Source organism: Drosophila navojoa, chromosome 2, assembly GCF_054131105.1.
Source record: "Drosophila navojoa isolate 15081-1374.11 chromosome 2, UAZ_NAV_1.0, whole genome shotgun sequence".
Classification (NCBI taxonomy): domain Eukaryota; kingdom Metazoa; phylum Arthropoda; class Insecta; order Diptera; family Drosophilidae; genus Drosophila; species Drosophila navojoa.
Window position 1 is genome coordinate 22878329 of NC_142890.1, and position 26479 is coordinate 22904807.

The 26479-nt window shown below is 39.2% G+C and overlaps 2 protein-coding genes across 14 annotated transcripts in view; both read right to left on the reverse strand.

Moving 5' to 3' along the window:
• Positions 1–799: 799 nt before the first annotated feature.
• Positions 800–26479, reverse strand: part of LOC108659371 (tolloid-like protein 2) — a 55035-nt gene continuing 29355 nt past the window's right edge. For 6 of the 13 annotated variants that reach the window (XM_089262010.1, XM_089262008.1, XM_089262023.1 and 3 more), the window contains 15 exons: positions 14577–14603; positions 8151–8267; positions 7515–7692; positions 7402–7428; positions 7126–7334; positions 6832–7045; positions 6260–6477; positions 5702–5828; positions 5525–5626; positions 5027–5455; positions 4556–4959; positions 4323–4492; positions 3989–4166; positions 1901–2080; positions 800–1721 (listed from right to left, as the gene is read on the reverse strand). In XM_089262010.1, the coding sequence (XP_089118136.1) occupies positions 1411–1721; positions 1901–2080; positions 3989–4166; positions 4323–4492; positions 4556–4959; positions 5027–5455; positions 5525–5626; positions 5702–5828; positions 6260–6477; positions 6832–7045; positions 7126–7334; positions 7402–7428; positions 7515–7692; positions 8151–8267; positions 14577–14603 (2891 nt within the window). In that variant the 3' untranslated portion in view covers positions 800–1410. Of the gene's footprint in view, positions 1722–1781; positions 1830–1900; positions 2081–2853; positions 3125–3981; positions 4167–4322; positions 4493–4555; positions 4960–5026; positions 5456–5524; positions 5627–5701; positions 5829–6259; positions 6478–6831; positions 7046–7125; positions 7335–7401; positions 7429–7514; positions 7693–8150; positions 8268–14576; positions 14604–26479 lie in introns of those variants that run through there. The other 7 variants (XR_001926122.3, XR_001926123.3, XM_018112240.3 and 4 more) reach the window with 7 other exon arrangements.
• On the reverse strand, positions 21088–22858 carry LOC108659382 (uncharacterized). The gene has a single exon (XM_089262092.1). It carries the CDS (start codon positions 22811–22813, stop codon positions 22703–22705), a length of 111 nt encoding a protein of 36 aa, XP_089118218.1. The 5' UTR covers positions 22814–22858; the 3' UTR covers positions 21088–22702.

Below are 26479 nucleotides of genomic sequence, written 5' to 3' on the forward strand. Positions count from 1 at the left end.
CAAAGATCTCATTCTGAAATAATGCAAACAATTCTTTATTTAAAATTAAAAGTTGTGTTTTAAAGATACAATATAGACATATATCATTGAAATTATCAAAACTAAAAATAACAACTAATAATATTAATCAATAATACTAAACGATTTTCACAAGTTTTTTTTCTATTGTTTCTTGTTTGTGATTTAATTTTAGCTTTTCGTTTTTTTGTTCTTTATGTACTGTATAAGTGTTTATTATCGTTCTCATTAGCGTGTAGATTTTTATAAATTTTTGTTTATTTTTAATGTCGCTGCAACATTCCCTTTAAATGTCTATAAAAACGTGCTTAAATAGACAAAAATCTTGGAATTTATTAATGTTGAAATTTGTGTGTGGCACGACAAATAGCGCATTAAAATTTATTTGTATTAATACATTATTATTTTAGTTATTACTTATGTATACAAAACTCTCAATTAAGGGATTTTGCGTTTAACTTTTGCTGGAAGATACAGGTTTGATAGTCACTAATTCTTTTATTTATGCACTCTTCTCTTTCACGTATGTATCCTATGTCTTGTTAAAAACTTCAATTTATAAACATGTTTAACTTGAGTTTCGTCGGTTCCTCGGGTGTGTAAAAAAGACGTAAATAAAAGTTATACGCGGCTGTATAGATATAATATATGCATTTATGTTTATTGTTTTATGCCCTTTAATAAGTAGAATTGTTTGCTTACTTTGCTTGCTTTCAAATATATTTATTCATGTGAATGTGTATTATTTCCCTTGTGGGCTTTTGGGTTTTTATTTTATTTATTTACTTCTTTTTTTTTCTTCATTTTTATTGGATTTGTTGTATAATTCATTCAATTATGCTTCACCTAAATATTACTCGTATCAAATATAAAAATCAACAACTTTTTGCGGTCTCTTTTGGCTAAGAAAATGCTTTACATGCTCGCCGCTTGGCTTTTCCATTTCTGGTTTGCCGACTCTCTCTTTATTTTCGCATTGTCGCATTTCCCTCGTCATCCGTAGTCGCTATGTGTATAATATAGTATGTATGTATAATTAAATGTAATTATTATTTGTTGTCTGTCTTCTTTGTTCATCGTAAATCGTTAATCGTTTATCATTTATCGTTAATCGTTTATCGCTACTACAATGTTTACGCTCTACTGTACTGTACTCATTACGTTATTCGCGCCTCCTTTATAGCTTATTAAATATATGTCTTAATCAATTCGCACATTTGCATAATTTTTCGTCTTTTAGGTATTGTTAACTTTTGAATTTTTGTTCAAGTTCTTTTTGCTCCAGCTGATCGTACTCATTTACTCATTTGTAATGCGTCCTTCAGCTGGGGCACGACTTAACCTAAAGCGCTTTATAGCTGAAACTAGCGATAAAAATACTTAAACACATAGTTAAACGTTAGCCATTTGGTTTACATGATCAATATTATCTTCGTCGAAATGCACATCGTTAATAAATATGTCGGCAGCCAGTTGATCCTCATCCAGTTCCAGATCGTCGTCGTCCTCATCATCGTCCTCGTCGTTCATCAAGCCGTGCGACATGTCAACGCCGGCTATACATATATGCGGTGGCGGTGGCACACTGGTGGGTGGCAGTGGTGCCGGTGGAATGATCAGCGTGCCGCTATTTATGCCATGTAGGCTGCCCGCAATGCTCGCCCCGCCACTCTGCAAATGACGGCGACTGGAGCTAAGACCAGCTGACAAATGTGTAATAGGTTAATCACTTTTACTTTCCGATTACTTAAGAAAGTATTTACCCAAATTACTTCCAACAAAATATATAATTCAAATAAATCAAAGAAAACCTAAAATCATAAACAATATATAACATAAAACGAAACAGAAACTCGACAGCAATCCAGCCCCTCCTGCTTACCCGTTGCGCTCGTCTGAGAGTCATAGTGTGCATTTCGATGTAAACCCAATTGACGCACGTGATTTCTACGTTTTCTTCTGGAGTGACAGAGTGTGCATAGGAGACAGATTAGGGACGAGGCGACGACTAGTGTTATTATAATTAGGACGTCGTGATCCTCCTCGGCCGCTTCCGTGATACCTGATACGGTAATTAGCACGTAAATAAACCAAAGTGCAAAGTAAATTTAACAATTGTGAAAATACAGAGCGATTAGAATACTATACACATTATCATTATCATAATTATGATAGATGTATAGATGAGAATGTTACTTATATAATGCGTAAATGAGTCTCTAGCTAACTGGTAGATAATGTTAAGACTTGAATTCCTCTCGTCGTGTGTTGGCATTAAGTATTTGATTTATCACATTGTTTTTATGCGGGGTTTTATTGGGGATAACAGTTGCGAATGCAGCTTAGCTTATCATTAGTTGGGGATAGCGAAAACGAAAAACAGTCAAGTGCAGAACATAAAAAGCCAGAATTCTAAAGAAAATGTTCCAATCAGCATGCCTTTGAACCGATTTCCGAATGCTACAACAAGAGAAAACTCAAATATGCAACCGAAGACTAAAAACTAAAACAGGGGACTTTACATTTATGTTAAGATATATTTTATATAGAGAATGTGTGTTTTTTTTTATAGCAATATCAGAACGATGCTTTATTTAATTCGTGTCGCTTGTGGCAAGTTTTCATTTTGAGAGTTGAGGATTCTGTGGGACTCTTTTACAGTTATAGTGTGCATGTCATGATTGTGGCTGTGGGCGTGTGCAGCGAATTGAGACAAGTTTATGCAGGACTCACGTGTTATATGTGACCAAAAGTATTATGTATTTCTTATTCTTAGACATTAGCATTTAATTGGCGTATAATTTATGCATTGCTAAATTATTCAAAACTCTTGCCTTGTTTTTTTTTTTTGTTTTCTTTTTTCTTTGTTATATTTATTGTAATAGTTATTCATCACTTTTGATTATCGTGACAATTCCTTTCATTTGGCAATCCAATTTAAAAATGTATATTTATATTTTTATTCTCATTTGATTTAATTGTTGTTTGATTTTGATTTCGATTTCGATTTAGTTAACGCTTTAGTTGTACGTATTCAAGACTAGTGCCATAATTGATAAAACAAGTGTCTGTAGAAATGTGGGCAAATGCGTGGAGTTTGCGTCACCTGTGTCATTGTAACGGGTTGTTTCAGGTAATTGATTCGGATTAGTTTTAAGGAGTTGTTTCAAATGTTACGTAAAGATTGTTAGTTTTCAGTTGGTTCAAGTGGAAAAATCACATCGAGAAAGTATAGAAAGGAAAGACAAAGAACAGAGAGAAATAGAAGAAGACATGTGAGAAAAAGAGATAGTTTTAGTGTGGGCGTGGCTGTTGTTATTACTGAGAGCGCTGTGTTTAGGTTTTGTGTGATTAAATATGCCATTTGATATGAATAGTTAGATAGAACAGTAATTATGCATAGCTTAAGAGTGATTTCATGACTGGGTGAGGGGGTGAAACTTAATGAAGAATAAGAAATTGTATGTACAAAAATTCTGGCCATGGAAATGACAATAATAATACATATAGAGCTGTTGAAATTTAGGTGCTTTGAGTTCTTATAGACCTTAATATGCTTGAGTTTTGAGTGGTTTTAATTTTCATTGTGTTTATATTATTGTTGATTAGTTTTTAGTTAGTGAGAGTATTTAATTAATATATATTTTTAGCAAGTGTTTCGTCGGGTTCAAGTTTTCGTGGTTAGCATAAACAAATGAAGAACCAAACGAACCAAATATGCAACAAATGCAGTGACTTCGCAATTAATTAATAATCTCAAGTCGAAAGGTAAATGAAATTGAAATCATGGAATGTGAATAAGAAGAATACGTATACGATTTTCATGGTCGCTCAGTGGACGCACTGAAATCACAAACTCAACGACAGAAAACAACAATAAATAAGTAGAGTATATTAAATAAATGAAAAGTAAAGTATATCAGAAGGAAAATAAAAATGAACTGAACCGTTCGACTCACTCACGACTCACAATGCAATTCGTCACTATCATCGCCGGGACCGCAGTTCTTGACGCCGTCGCAGCGCAGCTTATCCGATATGCAATAGCCCGCAGCGCACTGGAAGTGGTACGTGGACTCGCAGAGCAGCCCAATCGACGGTGGTCCCGGGCCAGAGTCCTGTATCTCAGTCCACACTATGCGGAAGCCCTGCACAAATACAATATAATAATTATTCATTTAATAGCTGCATTTTATTCAGCTGGGAGCTACGCATGGTTAACCCAAAAATCCATGCACTTCCGCTCGGCCATCAGCCCATCAGCAAATAAAATATAATAAAATAAATACACAGCCCATGCTCACCTGTGCACCAACGGTCTTGTCGCTGGTGGTAAAACTGATGCGCGCCGTCTGACCGGTGGATATATAGTGCCAGTGCTCGATGGGCGGCTTTTCGCCACACAGCTCCAGGGGCGGCTGATCCGAGTCAACATTCACCCACAGGCGCAGCACAGCGGCGGGACATCCGCGATCTAATATAGAATTGATGAATGATGCAGTCCGCGGCTAATTATCTGTCATTTTTTTTTACTTACTCGCTGGATCGCCCTCGAGTCCGAACTGCTCAAAATTGATGGACAGCTTGTAGCCGGCGCGTGCGGTCATCACCCAGTTGCATGCATTGGAGGCCATGCCGCGACCTGGGGCCTTGTAGCCAGCTGGGTAGTTCGGCGAGGTTATAATGCCGGAGTCCTCGTTGCTGAAGTTGCCGCCACAGTCGCCTGCATCGGACTTGGCCGACTCGAAAAAGTATCGAGCCTTGAAGCCACTGGCCACGCTCTCCTGGTCCGTGTGCAGCGTGATGCGCAGGCCGACCGCGCCCCGCGGACTCTCAACGGGTCCGGGTGCTGTCAAGCCACAATAGCGACCCAGCAAGCGATCATTGTTATCCCGGTAGACGACATACATTTCCAGCCAATCCTCAAAGCAGGCACCGGAGCTGCAGGCGATCGAGTCGGAGTTAGTTAGTCAATCTCTGTGAGGACTACACCCAAAGCTCTACTCACCCGTACGAGCCGGCGGTGGCATTCACATTGTTGTCCGCCTTGATCTTGAAGTGATCGAATACAATGGTCACCTGCTCGTTGGGCTCGGCCAAGAACAAATAGGAACAGTTCGTGTCTGACGGATAGTTGGAGGGATAGCGTGGACTGTTCAGCTCGCCGCGTTTCTTCGAGCTGCTCACATACGTAAAGCTGCAGGTGCCGTCTGGTGCCGCCGTGCCGGGTATCTTGTATTCCGTTTCGAATGTGTACTTGCCCTTAAAGCCGCGCCCCTGCAGCTCACCCGAACTGAACACCATGGCCAGGCGCGGCCCATCGCTGATCACGCGTTGCGTCTCATTGCCGCACAGCTCGTAGTCAAACTTGTCGTACGCATCGGCAGTCTCCTGGCCTTTCAGATAGATCTTAAGATAGCCATCAGTACAGTTGGATCTTGAGTGAATAGAGTGGGGGAAATAAATTAGATTTGAGTTGATCAAGAACTAAAACAAGTTTACGCACTCGCCCTTGTCCTTGTGCTCCACTTTGGGTATGTTGAAAGAGATAAACTCGAGACGTACACGCTCCAGATGCTGTGCATCTTGCATGCCATAGATGAAATATCTGCGAAGAGTACCGATGGGTTATACTCGATTCTCAATTCTTCTCTTTTCTCATTGAGATTACGATAGCACTTACCTACACACAGTTTTTTGTATATATGGATAGGGATAGTTAGGTGAGAGCACGAATCCTGTTGATTCCTTATTTGATAAAATCTTTTGATCACATTCTGAGCCACGTATGTGAATGCCATCATTTTCACCTGATGAACGCAATTAAATGTTGGATTTCGTTTTTGTTTGTGTGTTTGTTGAAATATTTTGTAGTTGCATTTTTAGATGAGTTGCAGAAATGTACAGAGGGCAGATTATGTAGCAGTTGTTTCGAATTTATAGATGAGTTTCAGTTGGAGTCGATAGATTACATTACAGAGTTGAGTTGGAAGAGAGAATGAGTTTAGTTTTAGATCAAATAGATTAGCTGATAGAATGTAACAGAAATTAACAGATAATGCAGTGAGTGAAAATGTGCTTCAGACACATACACTGAGCCGTCAAATGTGCGCACGGCGGCCATTTTGTGGCGTTGCCAACACCGTTAGCAGCGCCACAAAATGGCCGCCGTCGTTCTGGGACAATGGCTGAACTGAAATATAATTGTAGATTAATTGCTTAGCGGCTGAATAATACTTACGTATAAAATCTAATTTAACAAAACTTTCGCTAAATTCATAAATTCCTTTAAAGCCACGATTTTGGGAATTTGCGGTGCGCGGTAGGGTATAAAAATGAACAAAAAGACTCGACTCGCTCGAATACAATACTAAGTTTCTTTGCTGTCCGCAATATGTACCGATTAATGCTGACGAATTATCTGGACCATCGTACACTTTCACATAGTCAAATGGGCAGCTGTTTGTATGTTGTTGTTGTTCATGTGGTTGTTGTTGTTGTTGTTGGATTTTAAAAATATTTTTGATGATGATAGTAAACAGTAATTTGGTTGTAGACGAATAAATTGTAATAGAACGTACATAGAATAGAATTTACATAGAATTTAAATAAGTAATTGTTCTAGATAGTTCACAGAAATGATTTCATGTGAGTGTGTGAGAGATTGTGGCAGCTGCAGATCAAAGCAAATTCCAGTTTGCAAGAATTTGTTTTGATTTTGACTGGAAACTGTTTTTAGTGTGTGTGTGTGTGTGTCTCTGTGTGTGTATATTTGTTTTGTATGTGAATTTGTACAGCATTAGGGGTACTCACTGTGGTCCACCAAAAAACAGATCGAAATCACGAAACTCTAATCTAACTCTCTGATTTGATTCACCAAGAAATTGATATGTGCATGACATATCCTTCGGATAGGCACCTGGATAGGTTGGCGATATGAGTGCGCCAGTTTTATTGATACTCATGCTAGGCGTTATCGTATAGGAACATGGCGAACCAGCAATGGGTATGCCAATTTCATATTCCGCTGTAAGTGGTAAATTTTAGTAAAAATAAAGGAATAGTGTTGAAAAATTCACTAATTTTTCTTACTCTCTCTCTACTTACATGCATTTATAAACCTAAACGTGCCCTCGAACAGGTCCGTCGACACATTCTTGTTGCTGAAAAATGAAATGGCAACGGCGCGGTACATGGAAATGCGACGACGCGGTGGTATGGCACCACAGTAGCGACCGCCGAATGGCGAATTGATCAGCTCCGCTGGTTCGGACGATTGCACCTCCGAGTAGATATCCATGTACTCATGAACACAACTGTGGGGCATTAATTGAAAAACGGATTAAATATGCACTAATTCCACATAATTCAGCATTAACCCACCTTGGTAATTCACCGACGGCCGAACCGCTGCAATGTGAATAATAAATGAATAAAGTTAATATTAATTAATGAGTGATGCAAACGAGATTCAATTCCAACAGACTGAGACTTACTCTGGCGGACTTCCTCTTAAATTAAAGGATTTAAAAACTACTTCGACACGCTGGCCAGGTCCTGCTAGGAATGTGTAGAGGCATTGCCGCGAATGATTGCGATGATTGTGCAGCAGCGGCGCCGTAAAGGTGCCATTCTGCGGCCCGCCAATGCGCGAGACGAACGTCTGATCACATTCTGTTTGCACAAAAAAAGAGGGAGAGAGAGAGAGAGAGAGAGAATTCCGCACAAACGGTTAAAGTTTGCATGCGGTTTTTGGTATTGAATGAGTCAAGTTGTTACAAGTCGCTGCAATGGTTAGGCATAGACACACACAACAATACAAACACATACACAAAACGTAGCAGTAAAACAATGGTTCAACTGTATGCATAGCAGCCATGGCTGTGTGCTAGTGTGGCAGTGTGCGTGTGCGTGTGTGTGTGTGTGTGTTTGTGTGTGTGTGTGTGTATTGGTGTATTTACAACTAGAAAGCGGTTTCATTTTCAACTAAGTCAACGTTCAACTACAGATAGACATTTAAATGTAACTGTTAACTACGGGCGCGTTACACACACACACACAGAGAGAGATAGAGAGAGAAAGAGAGAGAGAGAGATCGAGAGAAACTGAGTTTTGTTAGTGGCGCCACCTACTTGGCGATTTTGTGGGCCGCACCGGCGCCTCCAAGTATGCCACAACCGGCTGCATCCATGGCTCGCCTGCGCCCTCGCCCTCAATGCCAGGCGACTTCAAGTGCGCAGTGGCGGCCACTGAGTTCGGTGTAAATTTTTTTGATTTTTAGGGAATAGGTGTAGGAAGAGGGGGTTGTTGTGGGTATAGACGAAAGACAAATACATGATGTTAATGATTTGTATATGCTTGTGAGCCGCTACGAGTAGGTAGGTGTGTATATCTATGTATATGTATATGTATCTATGTATATCTGTGTGTGTGTGCTTGTATTATACGTGTTTATATCAGCTTGACGTATAACATGGAAAATCGCTTCTATGTTTATGACAGCTGCCCTGATTTAGTTGTCTGCCCATCAGCTGAGTGAGATAAGGTGTGTGTGCGAGCTCAACATGTTTTTCCCATAATACAATTGGAGCAACTAAAGAGCCAACTGTTGTAGCTAATCAAACAACATAGCAAGCAAACACATACCCCGCCCCTCCCCCTCCCCCCATAACCTTCAAAATGTTGTATTTGAAAATATGAGCACTGCTTTCCGCTCTGTGCTTTTTACTTTGCTAAACGCTTAACAGCCCCATACACACGCACAGCCACGCCCACCCACAAGAGCCGTGTTCGCCCACATATCGCGGACGTTTCCAAGGTGAGCTGAAACTTCCTTCAGCATTCTCGTAACTTTGAGTGCATTTTAATCGGCTTTGCCTGCCCATTTAACTAGTTCTCTAGTCGATGGCTCAAATCCTTATGCACAATTTGTATACCCTACGCTCATGCGAAATGCCCAGGCAGGGCATGATGAATGCAGTTCAAAACGCGGCAATTGTGCATCTTCTTTTAAGGCTGTTGCTTAGATAAAGAGGAACGAATTCGGAGTGAGAACACTATAATATTAAAATTTAATATGACAAAGTCACGGCTATAAATTTGATAAACATATTTGTTATCAGCTATCAGTTGTCAGTCCTCAGTTAAATATTAAATATTCTAAAGTGCAAAGAGTCCTTTGTAACTCTAAATGACATACAAAATTTACTTCCCATGATGGCAAATTTAATAAATATTTGTGCGAAATGTACAATAATTATCCATTTTATACACCCACATACAACAATATTTCTGCACCAACGATTGTTAAATATTTATTACATATTATTATTATTAACACAGTATAAATAAAATATATGTTATATTTAATGAATATATTTATATTTACATATGGGATAAATTCTGCAGAATTTCAATAAATTCGTTCAGCAAACAGCTCTGGCAGTTGCATAGAGACACGTAGTATGCCAGTGCCTGCTTATGTGGACTTTCGCAGTATATATACATATACACATAGGAGTCTTAAAACTTGATATTGCAACGTTTCATACAATACGCACACATATTTATCTTGGGCATTTTAATATTTTCCAAAGATCGGATAAGACGTTAGTTACTCAAAGTTAGCAAAGATAAACATTTAAAAATAAAAAAAAAAACTATATATACTCATTACATTCATTCCATTGCGTGTGTGTGCAAGGATGTATGCACTACTTAAGCACTCCCAACTTAAACTTTCTATTTACTTTAATGCCCATTTATTTGCAGCATCAGCTGGCTTTTGATTATGATTTCGGTGTCATTTACAGCAATCAAGTTCAAAGTGAACCAAGCTAAATTTGTGGTTTAATTAAATTCAATTTTGTATGTATGTATGTATGTGTATTAAATGGACACGGATACGGCTCCAAAAACATATTTGAGGTTTCGGTTTTGTTGGCTTTGCTCTTGTTTGGGTAGCAGCTGCTGCTGCCCAGCTCGGATGCCCAACTGAGCTCGTCTGGCTGACTTTAATATTGTCTGTGCTGTCTGTCAATTTGGGATACAAATTTAAATTGGCAATACTTGAGTTTTATTCGCAAGAGACTGCTGCTGCTGAATGCTCTAGAAATTTTAATTGCCAACCTAATTAAGTGTATTGAGTATTTAGTAATTTTAGTCTAAGATATGGAATTCATATTTAATAATAACAAATATGAATATGGAAAATTCTTTTAATACTAAAAAAAATAATAATATTTTTAGTTTTATTATTCATATTATTATTTAATACAAATTATTATATATTTTTATTTTTTTATTTATTTATTATTATTTTTTATTTATTATTTATTATTAGAGTGGAGATCAAACACAATTCGAAAAGCTCTGGGGATTCGCTGGAAATCGTTTGAGGTGGGAGCACAGCTGTCAGTGGTCAACTGGGGCACATCGAAGGATTCGCCCTTTAGCTGTAATTCGGCTCTACTCTTGGTTAGGAAAAGGCATTCAGTCCAACAAAGAGGATATCAAAGCCTTCAGCTGTAATATTGTACATGCAACATTTCTAGGAAAAACTGTTTCCATCAAATAGATAACGGCAAATGGAAAACACTATCAAAAGCTATTCACTTGAACGAATTAATGCAGCTCTTTTGATTCGAAGATAACGATTCACCAGAAGCCTCAGTCCCTTAACTCTCTGGTTAACAGGAATTGAAATGAGAGCGTCTATTTTATGGCCATTAAAAGACAATAGGAACCAGACTAGTTTGAGCTCGGTTGCGCCTTGCGCCTTGCAAGTCGTTTAAATTGTAATCAAGGAATTTAAGCTGAATTTAGTTAATGCATTCAATTGAAACGCTGCGACGCCATAAACTGCGGCGTTAACTGGCATTTGGTGTTGCAGAAAGTGCGCGTGGCAGTAAGCGCCACACTTATTTTATTGTATCAACAGTTCGTGATGTGCAGCCATTGAAAATGAATTCTCATGCTGCGCACTTCGCAGCATTTCGCATTTTATCTGCATTTGCTGGCGCTGTTCGCGTGCCGATTGCTAAACTGCAAATAAATAGCGAACATGCGCAAAGTTTGCTCATTAAAATGAAAACAAAAATTGTGCAGCTACAACTGTCAGGATGGCGGTGCCAAGGATGCCAGGACACGTTTGTGGGATTTTGTGATAAATGCTATTGCCATTGCCACGTGGAGCTTGGCCTGCACGACTGGAAGCCCAGTCGTGGCCATGAGCATAACAATGTCAACCGCAACGAAATCTGACAAACGGAAGAGACCTGCACAATGCAGCATTCAGCATGCCCTCTAAGCCCATGCTGTTGCCCCGCCCACATGCCCACACGCCCATACGCCCACTAGCCATGGCAACGAAAATGCGCAGCACTCGTAAAGTGTCAATAAATTTTATGCAGACGCCATTTGCATTGGCATAAATATTTTTGCACTTTATTGTTGTTGTTACTGTTGTTGTTATGCTTGTGGCTGTTGTTATTGTTTGAGACTATTGTTGTTGTTTTTATTGTTCGCTTGTCTGCCTAGACATTATGTTAATTTACAGCACTTTGTTTCAATGCTAAACGATTCAAATAATTGTGGCTTGTGTATATGTGTGTGTGTGTGAGTGTGTTTGCTTCCCACATTTAAATGAACATTTTAATTACGTATTGTGCAACTAAAACGATCAAAAACCACAAAATGACAGTCATAATCCGCGTAACTGCCATGTAAACCAGTTGTTTGCCAATATATGTATGCACACACCTACACACACACACACACACGCACATACACATTAAAAGTTAAGTGCGGCACCAACACATGGCGCACCTGCCAAACAGGTGTAAGCGACTTCGCCGCTGGCGAGCCTGGTGGCACGGCTCAAGGCACAAAGCAGCCGCAGCTTTGGTCTTTTACAAATTGCTCCCCAAGGATGCGGCGAGACAGAGAGAAGTTTGACGAAGGCGACGATGTCGGCATCAATACTCCTTCAGCTGTCGTTAGACAGACGGCCTACCAACGAGCCACATAACATTACGCTAATAACCTCAAGTGTACACACTAAGCCAGGCGATAAGTGTGAGAGTATTGGTAGCGTGCAGCCGACAGAAATTTAGAATTGATTCACATCAGGTGAACAAAAATTCTGGAAGTATCCATACTAATTTAGTTGCGTTGGCTTTAATTAGACTTTTTGCTTTCATATTCTTCAATGTCTTTGATAATTATTAATTACGTGCTTACTAATTGCTAATTAATTAATGTTGTAGAGTTTTATGGTAAATATGCATTCATAATTAATTAATTCATTGCTGTCAATGGGTTTTTTTCTATCAAATTTACTTCTATAAATTTTTTTAATAACTATAATTTTATATATTTTTTTTCATCAAATTTAAATAGTTAAATTATTTAAAGATATATTTTTATAATTTTTTCATTTATTAAATTATTTATATACTACTTATACTTTTTTTTTTATTATTTTATTATCATTATTTTTTTTTTTTATATGGAACCCATTCCATTCATATTTATCAATGTTGTGTAATAATCTAGACATTATACTATCGCCAAAAAGAGTATTTGCCAATAGAGATTTAAATAGGATTTCGTAAATTCATAGTTTTTCACCAATTGAAAATAATTGAAACTAAGAGCCTAGCAAATAATATGCGATAATCTTTATAAATTAATTGAGTAAAATATGAAGTAATTACAAAAAAAAAATAAATAATAATAAACCAAACCTTTTGGTAAATACAAGAGAATTTAATGATAATAAAGATATAAGTTGTTAAGTTAATAAAGTAACAAATATGTATCAAAATCTTTTTCATCAAATGTAGATAGCTTAAAAAATCACATATAATAAATAAGCAACAAATTCTGAACTGTCAAAACTTTCAAATTTTTCGGTTTAACATAATTTTATATGATTATAGATAAATGACAAATTTTTAATTTATTTGCTACGAAGAATTAATTTCAAATAACAAAGTTTGAATGCAGAGGAACAAAGACCTTTCGGCAGAATTGTCCAAAGGAAATTAAGCTCAATAAAATAAAAAAAAATTAAATAAATAAATTAAATAAAAGATGAAAGATATCCTTGTTCCCATCTAGCTCAAATCGCTTCTGACACTTTTGTCGCCCCTTATAATGCTTTACTTCGCAATGATGCCAGCCTACAGTTGTGCTAAGAAAATGTCTGTTCCAGCCCAAACACACACACACACACACACACACAAAGACCTAGTCACACACACACTTACGCACAAAGACACACAGTTACACTCGGCTCTTGCAAATTTAATGGCAGCCACTGCTGTTGGCACTTACAGAGAGCCACCCGTAGAGCGCCTCCCCCTCAAGCCGCAGCGCAGCCACGACACCTCAGTCGGAGAGCTCATGTTACAGACAATTTGCGTTAAATTTACAACTAACGCCGCTCAGCAAATGCCAGGCCGCTGAGATGCCGCAGCCGTGTGCTCTATTGTTGTTGTTGTTGTTGTAGCTGTTGCTGTTGTTGGTTCGCGCAACCGCAGCGGTTGTCGTGCAGCAGCAGCGGCAACAGCAATTAAAGTGGATTTTCATGAAAATGAGTTTTCCTAATAGTTTATTTAGCCCGAAAATAAAATCATGGCGCTAGAGCGAAAGCGTTGATTAAGAGACGAGCGGCAGAGTGCCTGACGGAAAGACGCTCCACCTGCTGCAGGTGATCCGACACTTTGCATAGCCCTGAAGATAAGATAAGGGCCAAGGATAAGAATCGGGTTGCCGTAGACGCAGCTGACACAGCTGTCGCGCTTGTAATCTCAATCTAAAGCACTGACATATAATATTAGGTGTTATTATATAACCAGGGCTTAAGCGCCCCATTCGTGTTGACTGGAAGGACAGGTAAGCTGAGTGGAATTCATTGGCCATTAGCTTGATAATTTCGTTCAAGTGCTTATGTTGTGGGTCGTCTATTAATTAGCGTTTAAGCTGCACGAATTACACCTAAATCAGCTGCACATCAATGAGCCGCTGGTTGCACCCAAAGATTACTCATACGCCCCGACGCATGACAACGACGACTGACTAATGAATATCTCGTGTCGCAAATCGATTGGCACAGCATGCTCACAAATCATTGCGCTGGCTCCTGGCAACAGCTTTAATGTGTCTCAAACACTGACAAGCTAATTAACTCCCAGGCCCGGCCGACTCGAGCACCCTTGGCCGCTTGGCTACTTGGCCAGGCTAACGGCGGAAGCGAATGCCAGCAAAACGGACTCTGCTTCAATTTGCCTGTCAGCTGGCTATTTACATTAAGATTTTGTTTTAATTTTGGGTTTGCCACTCAACGATGGGACTTATCGAACGCCTGCATATCTAAACTTTGTTTATGTTTACTCTTGTCGAATCTCCCGATTCGCTTATAAACCGCTATATATATCGTAAATTTCTTGCTGGCAAAAAACTAAATAACTGCGAACAGCTATGGCGGCGCACTTGAAGCGGCCAACTTGATCGATAAGTGGGCAATAATAAAGGCAATTTGGAAAACTACTTACGCTCTTGGATGGCTTCTTGGAACGTACCTGCAATAGAGAGAACGTAATTGAAAACTAATTAAAGTTTTGCCTTAAAAATCAAACGCAAAACGGCGAAAGCTCATTTTGAATATGATATGATGTGTAATGTGATGATGATAAGTGTGTAGCGATTTTAAAGATATATATGTGTATATGTGTGTGTTTGTGTGTGTGCATCATTAAATGCAGATACAATTGCAGCCCAGACCCAGCATCCATCATTGTCAGCAACGCCCACGCCCACACAGCCGAGCGTCTTAGAGCAGACAAATCAGGCGATTCACTGTGGCCCTGGCATACAAAGGGAAAAGGAAAGCAAAGAGAAATACAACACAGACACTGCGGCAATATATGACTTGAGCTATATAGTTACAATATAGGCAACAGCAGCAACAGCAACGGCAGCAGCTCAATAGGCGCCATTATGCATTCTGGTCGTGTTCTTTCGTGTGTGCTGAAGCACCTCATGTTGCACGCTGCTAATCAATCATGGGTTAGCTGCAGCTGGAGCGGCTGCTCTTCCAGCGGCTGCTCTCAATGGGCAATTATTGATTGATGCCAAGTGCAGAGCGCTCTGGGGGCGTCATTCAAGTGGCCAGCGCTGCCTTGTAACCCTGATCTGGTGGCCTTTTTTGTATGGAATCTTGGGCCCGTTGTCAATGCAGTCAATGCGGCTTGCCATGTCAATGTTAAGATTTTAGGCATCGAGAATTTCCTTTGCAAGCTCGGTTGTCTTTTTGCGTTTCATTTTTGTTGCATTCCCTTTGTCTTTAACGGCCCGAGAGCTTAAAGTATTTATTCGCCCTGACTATAATATTCTATTCCCTATGTGTTTGCTGCTGATATCAATTTGCGGTTTTTGCTGTTTTGGCATTCCGAAATTTCTTAAATTTGAATATTTTACCAGAGCTACCATAATTTAAGCATTTTACGGTCTTCATTTCTCAAGAGTTTCGCTTGGGCATAGCCAACCTGTCCATATTGTATACATATTTATGGCAGTCCTTTGTATTTGTAAACAGCAAATCAAAATAAACACTGCGAATTGAGGGAGCCCTGAGAAGTATGCTTCAGCAATTGTATTTCCATTTTGGATGACTTAAAAGTTGTTGCTGCGGCTTTGATTGTATTAGCATATTATTTGATTTCAATTTGACGAATGCTGAGCATAAATTTAAGCTCTACGTGAACTCAGCACAATGGATAGCTTTAAACGAGTCTCGAAAATTAGGCGCAGCGCTGCGTAACTAACAGACGACATGTTGATGTGGATGTTGATAAGACAAAGCGCCGCATATAAAGACAAATAAAACTATAAATATAGGAGCTCTCCTTTCAGTATCTGCGACCTCGCTCATCAGTGGAGAGGCAGAACTTATTTACATAAGTGCCGGCGCACGTGTTTGATATTTCGTTTAGTTTTATGCCAGACTCAAACACACGCACACATGCATGCACAGAAGTGTATTTACACACACACACACACACACACACACACACACACATTCACATACTGGATCCCGTTGATAATTCAATAAACTAAACAAGATTCTGCACAAGATTTATGGGTTTGCTGAACCCACACGTTAGACCCAGGCCCAAAAACCACGCTGAGAGGTTTATAAATCTTCATTTCAACACACACACACACACACATCTTCATCTTCAGCTTCGAGTGACATCATGGCGGCAGTGGGCGTGCTTATTAAAATGCTATCTGTACGACGTCGGCCAATTTAAAATTGGCTTCCATAATGAACGACACGCAGCTGCTCTGTGTGAATTGCCAACACTTATGCTCAATAAATGCCCATAAATTTGTAGCACAATGCGCGCTATGGGCGTGCCATTAAAATGCACGGGCCATGCCACAAGGTAGGCAACAGACAAATGTCAAAAATAAAATATGCTCTCTTATGTATTCTCAGCTGTGCACAAACAAACAAACAAACACACACACACAGAAAGACAGACACAGACATATGTACGTCTGTGTGGGTGTGGCGCTTGTACAAGTATCGTAAATCTGTGTATTATTTTCGCGGCATAACGTTGTAATATATATATATTATTGTTGTTGTTGTTGTTTATTTTTTGTAATTCCCCCATTTTTTTGTTGTTTTTGAAAATCCAAATATTTGTTACAGCCACGCCCACACTGACAGCTGTGCCACTGCTAGCCGCTGGCTACAGGCAGCGCCACCAGCCTCCCACCTACCGCTTTCAGCCTTAACGTGCACACATTAAATTGATGGCCAAAACGGCAGCATTTGCCAGGCAGCCAGCATTTGATTAATTGACAGTTGACTCAGCGGCATTTTCGAGAGCGCACAGTCACTTGTCTCCTCCACTCTCTATCTCTCTCTCTCGCCCTCTCTCTTCCTCTCTCTCTCTCTCTGTAGGTGTTGTTTTGACTTCAGCTTTGCCTAATGCCCAGCATTTTTTATATGTCAATAATGCCGAAAGCGATTTTTGCCGCATTACACAAAACTGCATTAAATTTCAGTCCATTAGACATGTCGCAATTTTGTTGCCGCTGTTGGCCATCTACCACAACTGGCCCAAATGTCTTTGGACATTCTCTATCTGCAGTTTACGCATCAGTGAGTGCATTTCTTGGCGCTATCGCCGCATGCAAATTAACATTGTTCAATTTGGCCATGCATATGAGCCAAATTTAAATTGTGCACAAAACTCTTCGAATAGAAAGAGCTGAATGATTTCACAATATAAATAGAAAGAGACAGAGAGAGTGAGCGTGAGAGTAAGATAGAAATTCCAAAAACTAATTGGATTTGAATTGAATAGAATATTTAATTCGTAAGCCAACTCTCTTTTTTTAAGTAATGAAAGAGAGAGAGAGAGAGAGAGAGAGAGAGAGAGAGAGAGATAGAGAGATAAAAGTTAAAACTGATTCGGTATTGAATAGAGAATGAGAGAGAGAGAGAGAGAGAGAGAGAGAGAGACAGAGGAACTGATTCGGTATGAATAGGGAATGAGAGATAGAGAGAAAGAAATAGTTAAAAAGTGAAAACTGATTCCGAATGGAATTACAACCTCACCATATTTTAAGTAGGGAGAGAGAGAGAAAGAGCGAGACTGAATTGAGTTGTGAGAAGTGAGCTGAAATGAATATTTAATTTAAAAGCCAACTCTATATAGTAAAACTACGATATACAAAAGCATCCTAAGCCCGATCTGGAAATACGCCCTAGAAATATACGGCATTGCATCCAAATCAAACTTGGAAAAAATTAGAGTCGCCCAAGCAAAGATCCTGAGGCGAATCTGCGATGCCCCATGGTACATGAGGACTCGAGACATCGAAAAGGATCTAAAGGTTCCAAAGGTGGGAGATGTCCTACAATCACGTTCCGCAAGGTATATAGAACGCCTTGACAGCCACAGCAACGTACTAGCCAGACGGCTAACTGCCAAGCCGAGGAAGAGACGACTCAAGAAGTGCCACCCAACGGACTTGCCCAAAAGAGTGATAACATAATTAAATATAAAAGAAAAATATTTCACTAAACAAAACCATATTAATATAATATAAATAGTAATGTTAAAGTAATATTAAAAATTAACTCATAAATATGTAATCTAAGTCTAGATCTGTTTGTTATTATTTTTAATGTAGAACTAGATTAAGTTGCCATTATGGTAGCAGTAAGCTTGTTAATAAAATATAAAAATTTTTACAAAAAAAAAAAAAAAAAAAAAAAAAAAAAAAAAAAAAAAAAAAAAAAAAGCCAACTCAGTCAGTAAATAGAGAGAGAGAGAGAGAGAGAGAGAGAGATTGTGTTATATATATACAACCCATGAAAACTGTTTCGGAAAGAGAGAGCAAGAGAGAGATAGCCTACAAAAACTGTTTCGGAATTGAATGCCAAACTCTTAAGCTAAGCCCACGCCTTTTTTTTCGTTTGTTTTCGATTTTACTTTCTAATTGAACAATTTCCCTTCGGTAATTGGTTTTCGCATCTAGCCCAACTCGAATCGAATCCGAAATTCGAATAATATAGCTGCATAGTGTGTGGGCCCAGGCCCGTTCGAATCAGTTGACAGCTAATTACAAACTACTAACAGCTGCAATTACATACGTTTGGGTAATGTGATTTTACGTCAAAGCACAAACAAATTGCAAAGCCCTCGATATTTGCATAAACTCAACGACGGCATTGGAGCACTTGGGCACGTCGAGGACATTGAGTGTATTGAGAGCAAAATGCACAAATTGTTGCTATGCAAACGCATATTCATAAAACGTGACATTTGATGTGAGGTTGAATTTTAGTCAAGGCATCGACTGCCCATATTTCTACACACCCACGCACACACACACACATATATAAATACACATATGTATTTGAGGACTTTTTGCAGAAACGGTAGCAAAACTCAAAATGAAACACAATTTACATATATTCATTTGAGGGCAGGTGATGACAGGAGAACAGGAAAGGGGAAGTGACAGAGCTAAAAGTGTGTAGATTTTTATGCGCACTCACACATGCGCACACACTGCCACGCCCACTGTTCGTATGTCAGCTCAGTGTGTTGTAAAGGTAAACCAAGCGACCTAAGCCTAATCTGCATAATAATAAACCGCACTCACACACATACACACACACACACACACACATACACAGACTCAATTTCGCTTACAAAAAGTACCAAATTGCCACCTTAACATTCGCCGCCTGCAGCCTTTCCCATCTCGCCCCGTAAATTCTCAACTTTGCCCACTTGCCATATTTAATATTGTGCAAATTGAATTTCCATCACTTTATGATTACTTCATGCTTTCAAACGGAAACCTAACGGACACAGGAGTCTCGGCCCCGTCGACATAACGCGCAACCCAATTGACTTCACTTTCATGAAACAGGAAAAACAAAACTAAGTCTGATTTACGAGCTGAAGATCCTTAAGTAGCCGTAAATGGAATGGGAATGGTTAGACGATGTCTAGTTTTATTTAGAATATAAAATTATAATGCATTTTATTTTAAAGTATAAAGTAAAAACATATCTTTAAGCTTTATTCAAAGCATAAAGTTTTTATTACAAAATTGAAAAAATAAAATATACCTAAAATTCTTATTTCAAATTAATAATAATGTAATTTATTCCTATCTAACCAAGGACAAAATATATTTTTAACTTTTATTTATTTAAATTATAAAGTTTTACAAAAACTCAATTTCATTTTATGATTCAACCAACATAATAATATATATTTATATTCATATATAATATTTATTGAAATCATAAACTTTTTCATTCAAGAACTCAATTCTTATCCGATTCTGCCAACAAAAAATTCTTAAATTTTTTAGGAGAGCACCGAGCCTCTTTCCTGTCCAACTTCGTCCTACGAGGACCTCCTTCCCCCACTTTGTCAACCAAATTGAAGAACTTTTCGAAAGCAAATGTCAACATCTTAAATACACGACCTCAGGGCACAGCGAATTGCCGGCTCTGCGAAATATCAATCATTCAAGTAAACAATCCTAATTTCAGCTTAATTTTACGCATTGTGTAGAGTGAAGGCTTCCCGTGGATGCGTGTGTGACATATACAAATAAAGAAGAAGAGAGTTTAATGCCCATGACAAGCCTAAATACAGGTGCCTTTAAATAAACTTGATAGCTGATATAACGCACGATGTTGGTGGATAAGTTAAGGCAAGTCAGATGTGGGTTATACGTTAGGTTCATTCACTCAAGTCTATGGGAATTCCAGTTTCATTATGTTGTAGATAACAGAGCATTGTTTAATTGTAATTTAATTAATTAACTTGCCTGCTAACAGCCGTGTTTAATTATATTTTAATTAATTTAAATAAGTACAAAGCTCTCTCTCATAATGCTCCACGGTGAATAAGATTCTTTTGACTCCAGAATTGGACTACACAGGAATGTTTCATGGCTGAGCCCCGTAGGCGCGCCACAGTCTAAGGCCTTCTTTGCCCAGCAACGCTCCACGTTGCCATTTTAATCAGCCAGGTGGGCGAACATCATTGACAGCACCTGCACTAATAAAACTTTATTGTCGCTGCACGCTCCGGCTTTAGTCTCCTGGCAGCAACTACCGTTTATTTTTTTTTCTTTACTGCCAACAACAGCAATTTATAACGTATCTAAAACTGGGGGCAAGTCGCCATGTGTATGTGTGTGTGTGCCTGCAGCAGCCACGTGGCCTTTGAAGTGAACTGGCTGCATAGCTGCACACCTAGAGCCAACACCTGTATATTGCCAGGCGCATACCTGAGGGATATCCAAAGCATTCGAATTGAATTCAATTTTCATTCGAGACTTTTCTCTCCCACCTTTTTTTTGCTCATAACCTTGCGTAGTTTTCCGTGTCTAACAATATTTTCATTATTTATTTATTTTTTTCTAATTCTGGCCAATTATGCTTACCTAAATATGCATAATTTCTGTTATCAAATTTCAGCTTTGAGCACTTCATAATAAAATAGAGGCTTGCAATTTATTTGGTTAATTTATTTGAATAGATATTATATTGGTTTACAACGCGCGTACGTTTCGCATAAAATGTGTATTTTTTTATTTTATATCGAATTTACTGGTTATTCTTTCACATAACTTTAAAATTGAATTATCTCATTTGCTGTTGTTGTTGTTGTTTATGTTCGGGTATATGGAATGCTGTTCAAACAGACACATAGAGAACTCTTTAGTATACATCGAAAATGAAATAATTACGTATATGTAACCATATGTATTATTAATTTGTTATTCATATTTCTATACACATACATATATATACATACATATATGTATATCATTACATATATATACATATATATGTATATATGAGTTAATTCACACACATAAAACTTATCCAAAAGTTATTTGATATATAAAATGCATATCATTTACTAGAACTATGCCAACAGCTTTGATTCTGATTCTCATGCTCAAACAAATTCCCGTTGCTGTCATTAATAAGTGCGATTGCTTATAAATCCATATACATATGCATCCATCTACATACATTAATTCGAGTATCCTAGGCTTGAGCAGTGTTGCCTTGAGCTCATTGGTTGCGCTTGCTATTGTCCTTGTACATGTCCTGCTGCACGCGCCTCTCGCCTCTCGCCTCTCGCCTCTGCTGCTCGCTCTCATAAGGTTGCTCATACGATTCGTATGCGTTTCATTTATATTTTATTTATATATTTTATTTTATTTCATTTTTGTATTCTCTTCTTGTTGTCCCGCATCCAGCCTGGCCACATGTTGCGTGCTTGGACTTTGGCATAGTTGTCAATTGAGACGTTTATATAAATTTATTTTGCTTACATTTTTACTTGGCTTGAGTTTGAGTGTATGTAGGTGTGAGTGTGTTTGTCTGCAATTGTTCAAGTGTCTTTGTGTGTGTGTATTTAGTTGAATGCAACATCAATAAAACATCAATAAAAATTTGTTAACAACACTTGTATAAAATCGCGATGTTACGACGGTTGGATTACCCATAACTATGTATATATATATACATACATACAGATGCATAATACATACTATTATTATAAATTATGTAAACATGTATATAGGGTTTTATATTGATTTGCTCATAACAACATTTAACAAACACACAAGGTAAACGTCTACTTATAGATGTGTTTTGCGGCATGAGGAATGATCCAAATTTTGTTGGTTTTTAATTTGTCTAAAAACTTCACATCACAGCCAATGGGTACTGACGTTGGGATGTCTTCTTCTGCTTCTACTTTTAATTCTTATTCTCCTTCTACTTCTTCTTCTTCTTCTTCGATTAATAGCGCTGTGGCGCTCTCCTTCGATCTCTAACGATTCTCTCATTCTCTAGCCCATTCGCCTCATATGGGATGACCTTGGATTCTAGATGTGACTCGTATGCTTGATGTGGACATCGATGGACGACGGCGGTATAATGCTTCAACTTCTCCCCTTCATCATGTTCATTATGTTTTCTTGTTGTTTTTTTCTTCTTGTAGTTGTTGTTGATAGTTGGCACTGGCTGGTGCCATGGCAATTAGCAGTTAGTCGATCTCTGTTATCCATCTGGGAAGTTGCCAGGTCCCAGCTGGAGCATGTCTCATTTGGGCTCCTCGAACTGCTGCCCCACCACTATGATGATGACAATGAATACCGCCAGGAGCACCAAGATGCAGCAAATGGCCACGGCCACCATGGCGCTGTTACTCATCCGGACGTCTAAGTGGAAACCGTCTGCCTCAAGATCTTAGCTTCGCTTAAGTGCGACGACTGCGATGACTGCGTCTATTTTCCGTTTAATTGCTGTGTAAGATACAGAGATTTTCGTGTTGTATATTTCCCTGTGTTACCCTTTTTTTTTTACCTTTTTCCATTGTTTTCTTTTCTCTTTTTACATTTTTGTTGACCTAGCCTGTGCACAGTTGAGATCATCCGTGGGGACCAACCCGAGCCCAATTGCTTGTCATAACTTCCCGACTCATGCTCTCTGCTGGCATTGATATATGCCCCTCACATGGCTGCGGGCGGGCCAAAACAAATTGCGTACCATAAATTTCGAGGACTGCCTATCAGTCGCTTGACTGTGCGTAAAATGCCTCGGCTAAGGTTCCGGTTAGCCGCCCTCCCACTGCCACTCCCACTCCCGCCAATGTGTGCGCTGTGACAGCTTGTGGACAGCCCAAAACTTGTCATACGTCGCCGTTTGTATATGTGTAAGGGTGTGTGTGTGTGTGTGTGCGTGTGCGTGTGTGTGTGTGAGTCAGAGTCTATCAGAAGGCGCACAAGTGGAAATTTGCCAAAAATCACAACCAATAATAGTGAGATAGACGACTGACCCAAGCCGTCTATTAATGCCTCTGTCTCGATTCCTGTTTCCCTTTGGCAGTTGTTAACACAATGCGTACGAGTGGCTTTTGTGGCTCAGATAACACACGTTTGTTGGATGTTGCACTCTGTGTCCGCAGGATGTACGTAATATCAAGTGTCAATTCACCTGTCCTCGGCCAACAATGACGCCTTCGACAACAATATGCCTAGAAGCAGAGGTTGCTGCGCGGCGAACCCTTTCGATAATTGACACAAAGTCATTCACTTAATTTCCCGCTGAGCGGACAAAGTGCACACAGCGGGAAAATTCAATTATCAGGCAAGGCAAAGCTTGACAAGCTCTATTAAAAAAAAAAAAAAACATTCTATGCTAAAAGGATACTGTGAGTTGCGAAAGGAAAACTAGTTTAAATGCGCAGAAATAATTCGATTATGAGCCCACAGGAATTCAATCATGTACAAAACTTTACGAGACTATCGAGCAGCAAAGTTAATACAAATGAAAATAAAAATGAAAATAAATATATTTGCCAATATCAATAATTCCATGTCCTGTGTGCGCTTAGAATCAAGTGCTCGAATACATAAAGTATACGAGAGAAATGAAAATAACGCTGACAGTTTGGCAATGGGCAAAGACTTGGCTACATCAAGACAGACAACAACTGCGAAACCAACTGCAGCTCAGATAATGGAAAAACTGAATGAAGGAGAAGCACAGTTTGGAAAAGTTTTTTCCACCTCCCACCTCCAGCTCCAAAGGTGAGCATAAAAACTAATGCAGCAACAGCAGCGGCAGCGAATGGCCACAGCTGCTGACAGTCGACGATGAATAAAAATGAGAGAGAAAGAAAGAGAAAGAGAAAGAGAGAGAGTGAGAAAAAGAAATCAAAATATAAATATAAAAGCAGACAACATTCTCAATTGAATATTTGGACAGGGCTATTGGCGCTGAGGCAGCTGGGAAACTCTCCTGACAGCCATTGGGAGCAGAGCGGACAGCATTTCGTATTTTCAATTTCAAGCGACATTTAGAAGGGCGCACCAGGCACGCCCACCCACAGCCAGTGTCTAGGGCAAGTCACACATGTTAGATTGCAGACTCTACTTCATTTATATAACTCGGTTATGCAATCCAATAATTGACCCAAAAATTTGGGCAGAAATTCCGCTGCTATTTTTACATATTTTTACGTTATTTTATTTGGCTTGGCGTTGGCCTAATTCCCGCATTTATTTATGTGTTTTTTTTTTTCCTTAACAGTGCCCAAAACAAATTTGTTATTTTGGGCTCTTTGAAAAAAAAAAAAAAATACTCCGATATAGTTTTTTTTTCGCTCCGGTCTTGTCCCTTTTGGCTGTTCCTTTTGAATTGGTCAATTAATATTAATGAAACGGCAGCAACTGCCTCGACTAAATGCGCCCTGCTGCGCGGCAAATGAGGCGGGGCATAATTTATGCGCCGCTGTCTGCTCACGAAAAATTTCAAATTCAACTACATCATAAAGCCAAATATGTCATAAAAATAAAGAGCAGGCAGAAGGACAGACAGGCTGGGCAGGATGCCTTGCCAGAGTCGATTATTTTGCAATAAGTCAATTTATCAGTTTATGTGCAGCTTACACAGGTAAAGCAAGCAACGCTGGAAAATTTTAAATATGCTAAACTGAGTGCGAGGCAGACACTGCGTATACGTAACATATTGCCAGCTGTTGTTGTTGTTGTTTAATGACAAACGATAATAAACCTAAATATGATTCATACTTTTGCTTTCGTGAGGTAACTGAAGGCAAGAGAAGCAGCAAAGTATCCAAGTCAGAGTGGATGGCACACTTCAAAGTCTTACAGCACATTTTACTGACATATATCGCCTGTCGGTTTGTCGGCGGATCTTAATTAAATTAGCGCCTTCCCCGGCAACAGCAGCTGGCTTTGAAGGCAACGCGCCACAAGAGGACATGACGGCCAGACAACGCCCAACTGACAGCGCGTCAACCAACAGATAGAAGAAACAAAGAAAACACACACACACACAAAAACGAAAAAACCGAAAAAAAAAAAAATAATAAATAAAACAATACACACACACACACCACGCTTCCCCTATTCCCGGATAGGCCAAAGCAAAAAATACGTTTTGCAATTTCGTAAGTTTTATGCGAGCATTTGCAGAAATTTGTTTATGCTGGCTGCGAGGGGGGGGAAGGACGGCAAATGTGGCCGGGTGAGGAGTAAAAAGGCGCTGCCAGTGTCTGATGGTGCGTAGCCATCGACATCATCATCAGCTGCGGGTGACGTTGGCAAATTTCTGAAGCCAACGCGAATTCAATTTTGTGTCAAGAGCAACAGCGACAGCCACAGAAGGACTTTAAGAAAAAAACAAAAAAAAAGTAAACTACAATCAAGCTAGAAAAAATTGCATTGGCGCAGTGTAAACGCTGCGTAATTGCGGAACGCAGCATTTGGGGCAAGTTCAGGCGGCGGGCGACCTTGAGGCAGTGCCGCCAAGTGTTGTACTCAATGGGCGGCTCAGCGCCTGTAGACAAACAATGCCAGCCATAAATGCTTTAAAGTGCTTCAAGATTGTCCTCTATGTTGTTGTAGTTGTTGTAGTTGTTGCTGTTGTTGCTGCAGCTGGAGCAGCAGCTGTTGTCTTGCAATGTCAAAAGTCAAAAGTGCATTAAAATAATTGCACTTGTTTAGTCAGGACTGAGGCAGAGCTGCCAGCTGTAGGCAGTCAGCGAGCTTTGCTGATTTCAAAAAAAAAAAAAAAAAAAAAAAACTCACAGTCAGGTGTGTGCGTGTGAGTGTGTGTATGTGTGTGTATGTGCCCGCCGTAAGTATTTCCGCAACTGACTACACTTAAGCTAGATTTCAGCACAAATCTTTTGTCTTAAATTTTAAGCGCACGTGTACCGTTTAAAGAGAGAGAGAGAGAGAGAGAGAGAGAGAGAGAGAGAGAGAGAGAGAGAGAGAGGGAGAATGAAATGCAAAGCGAGAGAGACAGATTAGGAAAGAGGCAGAGCGACAATTTAACCTCGGCGCAAAG

What these genes read in the sequence shown, in the direction of transcription:
- LOC108659382 (XM_089262092.1), bottom strand. Translation starts at nt 22,813, where the DNA reads ATGAGTAACAGCGCCATGGTGGCCGTGGCCATTTGCTGCATCTTGGTG.